This window comes from Mauremys reevesii, linkage group 7 (assembly GCF_016161935.1).
Source record: "Mauremys reevesii isolate NIE-2019 linkage group 7, ASM1616193v1, whole genome shotgun sequence".
NCBI classification, from domain to species: Eukaryota; Metazoa; Chordata; order Testudines; family Geoemydidae; genus Mauremys; species Mauremys reevesii.
This window is the reverse complement of record NC_052629.1, coordinates 33,354,839-33,367,112: the sequence shown is the minus strand read 5'-3', so window position 1 is coordinate 33,367,112 and position 12,274 is coordinate 33,354,839. Positions and strand designations below refer to the sequence as shown.

At 43.6% G+C, this 12,274-nt stretch overlaps 1 protein-coding gene across 2 annotated transcripts; it reads left to right on the top strand.

Moving 5' to 3' along the window:
* The first annotated feature begins 2,070 nt into the window (after positions 1–2,070).
* On the top strand, positions 2,071–11,945 carry LOC120409002 (interferon-induced protein with tetratricopeptide repeats 5-like). Of its 2 annotated transcripts, none has more exons than XM_039546295.1 (2): positions 2,071–2,179; positions 9,589–11,945. In XM_039546295.1, exons 1-2 carry the CDS (start codon positions 2,175–2,177, stop codon positions 11,027–11,029), a joined length of 1,446 nt encoding a protein of 481 aa, XP_039402229.1. In that variant the 5' UTR covers positions 2,071–2,174; the 3' UTR covers positions 11,030–11,945. The 2 variants fall into 2 exon arrangements, with proteins under 2 accessions (XP_039402229.1, XP_039402230.1); XM_039546296.1 differs by having other exon boundaries at positions 2,097–2,179; positions 9,592–11,945.
* The last annotated feature ends 329 nt before the right edge of the window (positions 11,946–12,274 follow it).

The window sequence follows — 12,274 nt, the reverse complement described above, 5'->3', positions numbered from 1 at the left end:
CCGTCATGTTCTTTTAGAGGAGACTGTGTTTGAAGGGGGGGAAGGGGGTTGGTAATTGGACAGGACAATCACCTTTACCAGGGTACAGACATGGGGGCAGGATCAGCAGCAGGTCACACACACACTGCAGTCAGTACGCACCCTGGTCGGTATGGGAGGTGGTTTGCAGGTTCTGTGTGGGTGGGGGGGTACGTGACTTTGTAGCGGGAGAGGAGGGTTACAGATCTCATGCAACGGTCCCTGTCCTGGACCACAGAGCCAGCAGCAGAGGAATCTGTATCCGTCCTCCCCGCCAAAAGGCCACATAGCCCCCGCACACAGAGTCCCAAAAAGGAGGGATGGCAGGCTCCGTTGAAACATCCAGTCCCGCACTGCAGACCGCTCTGGGAGCAGGAGCCTGTCATTCCTCGAGTTTACAGGCGGTCTTTACATCACTGCACACCCTACCCAGCACAGTCCGTGTCCCAGTTTCAACCCTGTAACGCAAAGTCATCAATAAAGAAACCTTTGTAAAGTTACAGTGGAACATGTATTTTATTTTTAAACGTGTGTTGGAAGTTGGGGAAGCGGGGTGGGCGGGGTATGTAACTGCAGATGCTAGTCAACAGTAACTTGGTAAAGAAACAGGGGCAGGTTCAGCTTCTCTGTAAAGAAACTGAACAGTCACAGGTCACGCTGCTCGCTGGTACTTGAAGAGTTCCTTGTCGCTGTGCAAGGCGCCTGCACAGAGCTTCATGAGCCAGGGCATTAGCGGGTAGGCTGGGTCCCCGACGATCACTATAGGCATCTGCACATCCCCAAGACTTATTTTGTGGTCCGGGAAGAAACTACTTTCCTGCAGGCGACTAAACAGACCAGAGTTCCTGAAAACACGCACGTCATGAACTTTGCCTGGCCACCCGACGTTGATGTTGGTAAAATGTCCCCCATGGTCCACCAGTGCTCGCAGCACCATTGAAAAGTAGCCCTATTTCTCAGAAGCTGACTGTGGAAAAGGTGGACGATAAGGTGTGAGGAGTTGACAACGGCCATAACTGCAGCGGGATCCATGCTCGCAGTGCTGTGGCGCCCGCGCTGTCACTGAGCAGAAAAGTGCACGAACAGATTGCCCGCAGGCGCTTTCAGGGAGGGAGGGAGGGAGGGAGGGAGGGCGTGATTGACGGTTCAATGATGACAGTTACCCAAAACCACCCTCGACACATTTTTCCCCCCAGCATGCATTGGGGGGAAATCCCAGAATTCCAATGGGCAGCGGGGAGTGCGGGAACTGTGGGATAGCTTCCCACAGTGCACCGCTTCCAAAGTCGACACTGGCCCCGTTACTGTGGACTCACACAGTCGAACTAGTGTATTTAGTGTGGATACACAACTTCGACTTCATAAGGTCGATTCCACAAATTCGAATTAAGTTGATTCAAAATAGTCTTGTAGTGTAGACATACCCTTAGACTCCTAAGGGTGGGATTCACAAATTTATGTAAGCACCTACCTCCCATTGAAATCAAAAGGCATTTAATACCTAAATATCTTTGTGAATCCTACCCTAAGTACCTCAGTCACCTGTGAAAATAGGACTTAACCACCTACATCACTTAGGACTTCCAACACTGAGCAGAGCAACACGTAAATTCTTTTAAAATCTGAACCAAAGTGACTTGTCGAAAGCCACATGATTCAGTGGAAGAACCAGGGGTAGAAACTGACTCCCAATCTCTCCACTGAGCCATGTTTTTGTTCAATCCACTAGCCACAAATCTCTCCTCCATCTATTTCCACAAATCTTTATATTTTAAACAAAGTGGAGCCTTAAATTCTTTTATATTAGGAAGGTCTACCTGAACACTCTAGGCTATTATTGCCTTAGTCTCTGCAGAACAGTTAAATCAATGGCATAAAGCCAAATGCAAACAGAAGAAACAGATTCAAGTGCTTTAAGTTTCGGTTTCCCTGGCAGCAGCTAGTTCAGTTTTTCTACTGTGCCTCGGGAGAGCTGTGCATAGCTTTCACTTTCTAGTTTCCATTTACTTCACGAAACTGCTGAGGCACAGCCCATGTCACATGATGCTGGAACGCATATAAAATAGAGTAGAGGAACAGCAGCCAGCCTCAACATCCCAGGTTAGTAAGAAAAGAGGCCAAGCTACATTACAACAGCAGATCAGCAAAGCAAAGCCATGAGGTAAGTAAACAATAGCAACTCTGAACTGTGCCTATTACATAGAAATGTAGAGCTGGAAAGGACCTTAAGAGGTTGGCCAGCCATCTAGTCCAGTGGTTCTCAGCTAGGCGTACGCATACCTCTGGGGGTACACAGAGGTCTTCTGGGGGTACACAGAGGTCTTCCCAGGGCACATCAACTCATCTAGGTATTTGCCTAGTTTTACAACAGGCTACATAAAAAGCGCTAGTGAGGTCATTACAAACTAAAATTTCATACAGACAATGAATTATTTATATGGCACTATACACCATACACTTAAATATAAGTACAATATTTATTTATTTTATAATTATATGTATATAATTATATACATGTATTATAATCATATATATATCAATTAAAATGAGAAGTAAGCAATTTTTCAGTAAGTTTACTGTGACACTTTTATTTTTATGTCTGATTTTGTAAGCAAGTAGTTTATAACTGATGTGAAACTTGGGGTACACAAGACAAATCAGACTCCTGAAAGGGGTAGTCACTGATCTAGTCCATCCCCCTGTGCTGAGGATTTGTGTTTTTCTTTCATATGAAAATTCTAAACTATAATTTACTTGAGTTTAAGTATTTAAGCAGGTATGGTACCAAATGTAAGTAATTGTTTTATGTGTTAATTAAAATGAGGACTAGATTAAAGTGATGGTATTGTTAGAAATTTAATTCTGTCAGTTCCAGATGTTCAAGCCTCAAACCCCTCTCCATTTTCATGGGTGGAATTTACACCAACAAAGCTTGTGCCCACAATGCACTGTTGCCACGAGTACTGTAGGGTCAAGTGGGTGGCTAAGTAGATGATTTGTGCTCTCAAATCAGAAAACTAACATTCTAATTACTACTATTGCGGGTGGAACCAGAAAATGTGAGTATGATTTTTGTGCTGCAAACTGATACCACAGAAAAGGAGACCAACTTCTGGATATCTGGGTGCGGGGGGGGTTAGGGAGTTCTTTTCACTAATATTTTAAAGGAGCAAACTCCAGACTTATGATGATTCTGAAAGTAACATCATTTAATGCTTCTGCGCTGAATTAAGCTAAAAGATGTTTAACCTGCTGTAACCGTGCCTTATTGGGTCAGAACCGAGGATGCCAAATTCAGGACGAACTGCTGAGAAATAGGGGAAACACAACCCAAAACTGGTGGTTATTCTTTTATAAGATATACCAAACCAGCCACAAAAGTAAACTCCTGTTTCCCCACACTGGCTAACAAGAAAACATAAAGGCAGTTTCCTTAGGCTTTCCAGTTCTTATATCACCACCAAAAACACTGGATTCAGATGCGTGGTTCTTTACAACCAGTCTCATCAAATAACAGGTTCTTCCGATCCCAAAGGACCAGCCACATACCCAGGTCAATATATAACTTAGATCTTACCCCAAAATCACGCTGATGCCAATCCTTTAGTATCTAAAACCTAAAGGTTTATTTATAGAAAAAAAGAAAGAAAGAAAGAAAGGTGAGAGTTAAAATTGGTTAAAGGAATCAATTACATACAGTAATGGCAAAAAGAACAGGAGTACTTGTGGCACTTTAGAGACTAACAAAGTTATTTGAGCATAAGCTTTCATGGGCTACATCCCACTTCATCAGGTGCATAGAATGGAACATACAGTAAGAAGATATATATACATGCAGAGAACATGAAAAGGTGGAAGTTGCCATACCAACTGTAAGAGGCTAATTAATTAAGATGAGCTATTATCAGCAGGAGAAAAAGAACTTTTGTAGTGATAATCAAGATAGTCCATTTCAGACAATTGACAAGAAGGTATGAGGATACTTAACATGGGGAAATAGATTCAATATGTGTAATGACCCAGCCACTCCCAGTCTCTATTCAAACCCAAGTTAATGGTATCTAGTTTGCATATTAATTCAAGCAGAGCAGTTTCTCATTGGGGTCTGTTTTTGAAGCTTTTCTGTTGCAAAATTGCCACCTTTAAGTCTGTTACCAAGTGACCAGAGAGGTTGAAGTGTTCTCCTACAGGTTTTTGAATGTTATGATTCCTGATGTCAGATTTGTGTCCATTTATTCTTTTGCATAAAGACTGTTCAGTTTGGCCAATGTACATGGCAGAGGGGCATTGTTGGCACATGATGGCATATATCACATTGGTAGATGTGCAGGTGAATGAGCCCCAGTGGCGTGGCTAATGTGATTAGGTCCTATGATGGTGTCATTTGAATAAATATGTGGACAGAGTTAGCATCGGGCTTTGTTGCCAGGGTAGGTTCCTGGGTTAGTGTTTTTGTTGTTTTCTGGAAGATCACCAATGGATTGTAGTTTCCTCAGGAAGTCAGTGGTGTCTCAAAGATAGCTGGGAGTGCTGGTAGCATAGGACCTGAGGAGAGAGTCCACATAGCCAGACAATCCTGCTGTTAGGGTGCCAATGCTTGAGATGATGGGGTGTCCAGGATTTCTAGGTTTATGGATCTTGGGTAGCAAATAGAATACACCTGGTCGGGGTTCTAGGCATGTGTCTGTACAGATCTGTTCCTATGCTTTTTCAGGGAGTTTCTTGAGCAGATGGTGTAGTTTCTTTTGGTAACCCTCATGGGGTCAGAGGATAATGGCCTGTAGAATGTGGAGTTAGAGAGCTGCCTAGCATCTTCTTGTTCCTATTCCAACTTATTCATGATGATGATAGCACCTCCTTTGTCAGCCTTTTTGATTATGATGTCAGAGTTGTTCCTGAGGCTGTTGATGGCATCGTGTTCAGCACAGCTGAGGTTATGGGGCAAGTGATACTGCTTTTCCACAATTTCAGCCCATGCACGTCGACGGAAGCAATCTATGTAGAAGTCCAGTCTGTTGTTTTGACCTTCAGGAGGAATCCATGCAGAATCCTTCTTTTTGTAGTGAATAAACTGCTGGCCTAAGTCAAGTCTCTGGAGTACATCCACAGCTTGGATGGGTCATTCAGTCCTTTGTTCAGAGCTTCAGTTTGTAGCAAGGTTCCTCCAGAGGTAAGAAGCAGGATTGAAGACAAAATGGAGGTGTTTCCAGGGCCTTTTATAGCTTTTGCCAAGTGGAGGGCATGCCATTGTTCTTACTGTTGAAAAATCACAGCAACAAGATGGAAGTTTGGAGTCACGTGGGCAAGTCACATGTTCATGCCCAATTTCCCTCAGTCATTGCAGAAAGCCATTACCTACACTCCAGACAGCACGTTTACATGACAGTCCACTCAGTGTAGATGGGTGTCTCCCATGGTCTATTTTTAAACAACTGTTTCTCCAAGATATGCTGGGCGTTGTGGGCGTTACCCCAGGAGCAAACATTTGAAATCCAAGTATAGAGCCAATACTTATTGTGATGGGTTGCATCACAGAAACCCCCTTGGGAACTGCCAACTGATGTGCCAAGACCACTTCTGCCCGCTTTCCCTGCCAGCTTGGGACTCCAGCACCCTGTCTTGGTGAGCCAGACATGCCAGTCTGCTCCAGTACAGACCTAGGGTCTGAACCGTGTCCCCTGACAGCTGTAGGCTTAAACTGAAAGCAGCTTACAGAAGTGTTCCTGTCTTTAACACTCAGATGCTCAACTCCCAATGGGGTCTAAACTCCAAATAAATCCATTTTATCCTGTATAAAGCTTATACAGGATAAACTCAAATTGTTCGTCCTCTAGAACACTGATAGAGAGATGTGTACAGCTGTTCCCCCCCCTCGCCCCCGAGTATTAATACATTCTCGGGGTTAATTAATAAGTAAAAAGTGATTTTATTAAATACAGAAAGTAGGATTTAAGTGGTTCCAAGTAGTAGCAGACAGAACAACGTGAATTACCAAGCAAAATAAAATAGAACACGCAAGTCTAAGCCTAGTACAGTAATAAAACTGAATACAGATAGAATCTCACCCTCAGAGATGTTTCAATACATTTATTTCACAGACTGGATGCATTCCTAGTCTGGGCACAATCCTTTTCCCTGGTACAGCCCTTGTTCCAGCTCAGGTGGTAGCTCATAATGGCCCCCCATTTCTTCTGTTCCACCCACTTATATATCTTTTGCATAAGGCGGGAATCCTTTGTCCTTCTGGGGTCCCACCCCTCCTTCTCAATGGAAAAACACCAAGTTAAAGATGGATTCCAGTTCAGGTGACATGATCACATGTCACTGTAAGACCCCAAACCTTCATTCCTCCCAGCCTGACTCACAGGAAGGCCTGCCTGCCAACAGAGCCATCCACCGTCAATTGTCCTGGTTGATGGGAGCCATCAAGAGTCCAAACCACCATTAATGCTCACACTTTGCATAATTACAATAGGCCCTCAGAGTTATATTTCATATTTCTAGTTTCAGATACAAGAGTGATACATTTATATAAATAGGATGACCACACTCAGTAGATCAGGCCTGCACAATATGCGGCCCACGTGGGCTCACTGTGCGGCCCACGGGGGGTGAGTAGGGAAGCAGTGGGTGAGGGAGGGGGGGTGAGGAGGTGAGCGGGTGGGCAGTGGCGGGAGGCAGGTGAGCCAGCGGCTGAGGAGGCTAGCGGGCAGGCAGTGGCAGGGGGGCAGGTGAGTGGGTGGCGGGGGAGGGGAGCTGAGGAGGCGAGTGGTGAGTCGGTGGCTGACTTGTTCTACTGATCTCCCATCCCCTCTCCAAGGGTTGCAGCTGTCTGGAGGTGCTACCTTCCACGTCTTCCTCAGTCACACCTCATTCATTCAACAGGGCAATTGATTACAAAGTGTGGGGAAGATCTTATTCTACTTCTAGCAAAAAGACATTTTTCTTTTGCCTTAATTATACTACCTTAGGGGCCCGCTATAACGTATTACCAAGGTTCAATACCACTGTTTCGGTGGGGCGGCGCTAGGGAAGGAGGGTTTGGTTCAGTGGAGCGGGCAGGGCTGGGAGGGCGTGTTTCGGGAGAGCTGGAGGGGTTGTTTCTGTGGGCCGGGTGGCGCTGGGGGGGGTGTTGTGTTTCAGGGGGGCTGGGTGGCGCTGGGTGGGGGGGTTCAGCAGTGCTGGGGAGGGGTTCGGTGGGGCCAGGGGGGTTCGGCCCTTAGCTGTTTTCTTTGAAGTAATATGGCCCTCGCCGCTTTACGAGTTGTGTAGGCCTGCTCTAATAGTTCGTTTCTGGCTCCTCTTCTCCTGACCTCCCCAGAATTTGCTAATAGGTCTCCACAACCCCATCTCATCTTTCCTTCCCCAGCCCTCCAGTTGTACCCCTTGCTCTCTCTCTCCAGCACCTTCAGCATGCATGATTTTGCAATTGTGTGGCAGCACATACATTGGCATACAAGCTGCTAGATCTTCTGTGTTCCACCAGAGTTCTGCCAAGTAACAAATAAGTATTTGATTTAGGGCTCTATTTTGTTTAAGCTATACAAATATTTGTTTGTGGAGATGCAGTTTTGTATCATCTGCAAAATTTGCCACCTCACTGTTTACCGACTCCGTGGGTGCTCTGGGGCTGGAGCACCCACGGGGAAAAATTAGTGGGTGCTCTGCACCCACTGGCATCCAAGCTCCCCTCCCCACCCCCCCACCTCACCTCCGCTTCCTTCCCTGTGCATGCCGGGTCCCCACTCCTCCGCCTACCTCCCAGCGCTTGCCACCGCCAAACAGCTGCTCCAGGAGGGAGTGGGGAGGAGCGGGAACATGGCACACTCAAGGAAGGAGGCGGGGAAGAGGTGGGACCAGGGCAGGGATTTGGGGAAGGAGTCAGAATAGGGGCAAGGAGGGAGTGGAGTTGGGGCAGGGACTTTGGGGAAGGGGTTGGAATGGGGGCAGGCAGGGAGGGGAGGGACGGGGCAGGGGTGAAGTCGGGCAGGGTTGGTGGCAGAGGGGGTTGAGCACCCACCGGCACGAGTAGAAGTAGGTGCCTATGGTTTACCCCTTTTCCCAGATCACTGATGAATATGTTGAACAGTACTGGTCCCTGTACAGACCCCTGGGAAAACCACTGTTTACCTATCTCCATTCTGAAAAACTGACCATTTATTTCTACCTTTTGTTTCCTATCTTCTAACCAGTTACTAGTCCATGAGAAGACCTTTCCTCTTATCCCATTACAGCTTACTTTGCTTAAAAGCCTTTGGTGATGTACCTTGTCAAAGACTTTCTGAAAAGTATATCCACTGGATCACCCTTGATCACATGTTTATTGACCCCCCTCAAAGAATTAGATTGGGTGGCATGATTTCCATTTACAAAAGTCATGTTGACTTTCTCGCAATAAATCATGTTTAGTTATATGTCTGATAATTCCGTCCTTTACTATAGTTTCAACCAATTTGCCTGGTATGGAAGTTAGGCTTACTGGCCTGTAATTGCCGAGATCACCTCTGGAGCTTTTTAAAAAATTAGCATCACATTAGCTATCCTCCAGTCATCTGGTCCAGAAGCTGATTTAAATAATAGGTTACATATCACAGTTAGTAGTTCTGCAATTTCACATTTGAGTTCCTTCAGAACTCTTGGGTGAATACCATCTGGTCCTGGGGATTTATTATTGTGTAATTTAATTTGTTCTAAAACCTCCTCTAAAGACACCTCAGTCTGGGACAGTTCCTCAGATGTCACCTAAAAAGAATGGCTCAGGTTTGGGAATCTCCCTCACATCCTCTGCATTGGTGAAGACAGATACAAAGAATTAATTTAGTATCTCTGCAATGGCCTTACCTTCCTTGAGTGCTCCTTTAGCATCTCGATACGATAGTCCAGCGGCCCCACTGGTTGTTTAGCAGGCTTCCTGCTTCTGATGTTGACCTAGCATTATCAACTTTGGAACTTGGGTCATCTTAACTTTGTCTCTCGGGGGTTGAAAAATTCTCCCTAAGCGATGTAGGTAGGTTGACCTTAGTTTTAGGTGTAGATCAGGCCTGAATAACATCCTATCCCCAGACAAACAAATAAGTGGAAGTGTGCAGATCTGGTATAACATAGCCCAAATGAAGTACAAACCAATTTAGGCCTCATGCCACCTTTCTATCCTTTAACTACACAGAACACTCTACTAGGGTAACATAATGCAAGATAATTTAATTGTACAGAGTAAAAATTATCCAACATGGACAAGAAAAGTGAGGAGTTACTGTAGTTTACATGGGATCAGAGTAACAGAGACAATATGAATAACCAATGGTGTTCAAATCTTCAGACCTATGAGCTCCATATCTTTGGTTTCTCAAAGTATTGTTCTCTGGTTAGTACCACTTGTGATGCACCCTCTCTCTGAAGCACCTGTAAAGGTGACATTATTGCTATCTTACTAGTTAAGATTGGCAACATTGTAGAGGTACAGAAAAGCAAAATAAAAGATAGATAATTGTCCTCTGGGGTAAATAAAGTTTTAATTTGAATCTCTTCTTCTTCACAAAGGCTTAAACATGCTTCTTTTTTTCCCTCTAGCAGTATTTCCAAGAATTCGATAAAAACTGTCTTGCTGCAACTTGAATGCCATTTTACATGGACTTTGCTGAAGGATGATGTTGATCTTGATAACTTAGAGGAAACAATTTGTGATCAGATTGAGTTTCTAATCACAAAATCCAAAATCAGTAATTATAATCTGCTAGCCTATGTGAAACACATGAAAGGCAACAGTGAGGAAGCTCTGGAAAGTCTACAAAAAGCTGAAGAAGAAGTTCAGACAAATCATGCAGATGAGGTTGACAGGAAAAGTCTTGTTACCTGGGGAAACTATGCTTGGGTCTATTACCATATGAACAAACTTCAAGAAGCTCAATCCTACATAGGCAAGGTAGAAAGCAGCTGCAAAAAGCTCTCAAGTGCATCTCGCTATAAGATTCAGCTCCCTGAGATCTACTGTGAACAAGGGTGGGCACTATTAAAGTTTGGAATAAAGTATTATGAAAGAGCAAAGACATGCTTTGAAAAGGCTCTGGAAGAGGAACCCAACAATCCAGAATTTAATTCTGGCTATGCAATTGCCATATACCGCCTGGAAGATTTTCTTACAAAAGGCTCTTCTGGTGAGGACTCATCACTGGAACCTTTAAGGCGTGCAGTAAGACTGAATCCAAATGACACTTTTGTTATGGCACTCCTTGCACTGAAACTTCAGGACATAGACCAAGTCGAAGAAGGAGAAAAGTACATCAAAGAAGCATTGCAAAAAACCCCAGATCTTCCCTATTTATTGCGATATGCTGCAAAGTTTTACAGAAAAAAAGGACTAGTGGAGAAATCACTGGGGTTTTTGAAAAAGGCATTAGAATTTACACCAACCTCTGGCTTCCTGCATCATCAGATAGGTCTTTGCTACAGAACACAATTATACAAAATGAAAAAAGCTACAAAATATCCACCTAGAGAGCAGATGGAGGAACTGATTCGATTTTGCATTTTTCATTTTAAAATGGTGGTGGAGCAAAAATCAAAGTTTATGTATGCCTATATTGACCTAGCAAGCATGTATGCAGAAGGAAATCAATATCAAGAAGCAGAAGACACCTTTCAAAAAGTATTTAAGATGGAGAAACTCACCTGTGATGAGAAGCAACAACTCCACTACCGCTATGGACGCTTTCAGGAATATCACAAAAAGTCCGAATCTGAGGCCATTAATCATTACACAAAAGGGCTGAAAATTGAGAAAAACTCGCATGAAAGAAACCTGTGTAAATATGCTCTGAAGAAATTAATAGAAAGGAGAATTCAGAGAGGCCCTGCAGATGCTAAAAATTTCAGTATTCTTGGACTTATTCACCAACTGAATGGGGAGAAGCCTCAAGCAATTGAGTGTTATGAGAAAGCCCTGGCATTGGAGCCTGATAATGAAGAATACATAAGCGCTCTCTGTGAGATACGGCTTTCCATAGAAATCTAAAGCTTCTAACACCCAGCAGAGAATCCATTTCTGTAACCACCCAATTTTTTTTTTCAAAACTGTATATGATGAAAAGTTTGTCAATTTCCTGCATTATTTGTATGATAGCCTGATTTCCTCATTTAGGCAAAACTTGCATTGGAATTAGGCTTATAGTTTGGACATTACTTATTGGCATGTAGTGCAGAATTTATAATCCTAGCAATTAATGATCTCTTGTGTCCTCTCCCCACTGCAAAATAACTATGTTTATGTTGATAACAAAGAACACTTATTCTGCAGTGCTTGCAGTGAAAAAGTGTAACAGATGCAGAAGTTGGTAGCACCACCGGCTGCTGATCGTGTAAAACCTGGAAAATGATGTTTTCTAACTTGCATATTGCCAAGAGTATAACTGTGGAGAATGTATAATAGTTAATCTATCTTTTGGCTCAGTTAAAGATCTCTGTAAATATCTGTGTTTGTGTTCATTTCTGCTCTTAGATACATAGCTTCAACATGAATCATCAGAACATGCAGTACACTGGGAAAAGATGAGGGTTAAAATTTATGAAGAGTCTGTTAGTTCATACTATTTCAAGACATCAGATAATTGAGTGCCTCCTCCTATGAGGGCAAGAAATAATTATATGGATTGGATACTACTGATGAGTTTTATAATTTTGGACAGGGTGGATTTATAGTGTTACTAGGATGCACACTTTGGAGCTATATTCAGAATTCAATATGGGTCATGGACTTTTGTGAGTTTGGAAGTCTGTAAGCTTTCATAATTAACCGTTTGCAGTAATTGTTTAACTAGGAAGAAAAAAGAGCCCTGCTTGTATCTTTTTTCCAATGAGAATCTTATAAACCATGTACCATTTGCATTTTGCTGTATTTTTGTAAATTATTAAACTGCACTGTGTCAATTAAATTTTGCTTTGGGAATCTGTCTGCAGACCAACCCTCACATCTGTACATAAAAGCTACTAAAATGGCCGTTTAAAGCATAGGAATAAAATTCTGATCAGCTGTTAAGGAGACAGAGGAAAAGCCCACTTGATTTCCTGGACTGTCTGCAAAGCTAGTTTTTGTAGTTTTGTACTGAACCATTGAACTGTGCATAGAGAGCATCTTTCTAGTTCAAGTACACCCCACAATCTTGGGCCCGTGCACATGGGTAGAGGGGTGAGAGAACATAAGGGGTACATGTGGGAGGAGGTGACAGAGCATAGGGCACAGGGGAAGAAGTTTGACAGGGCA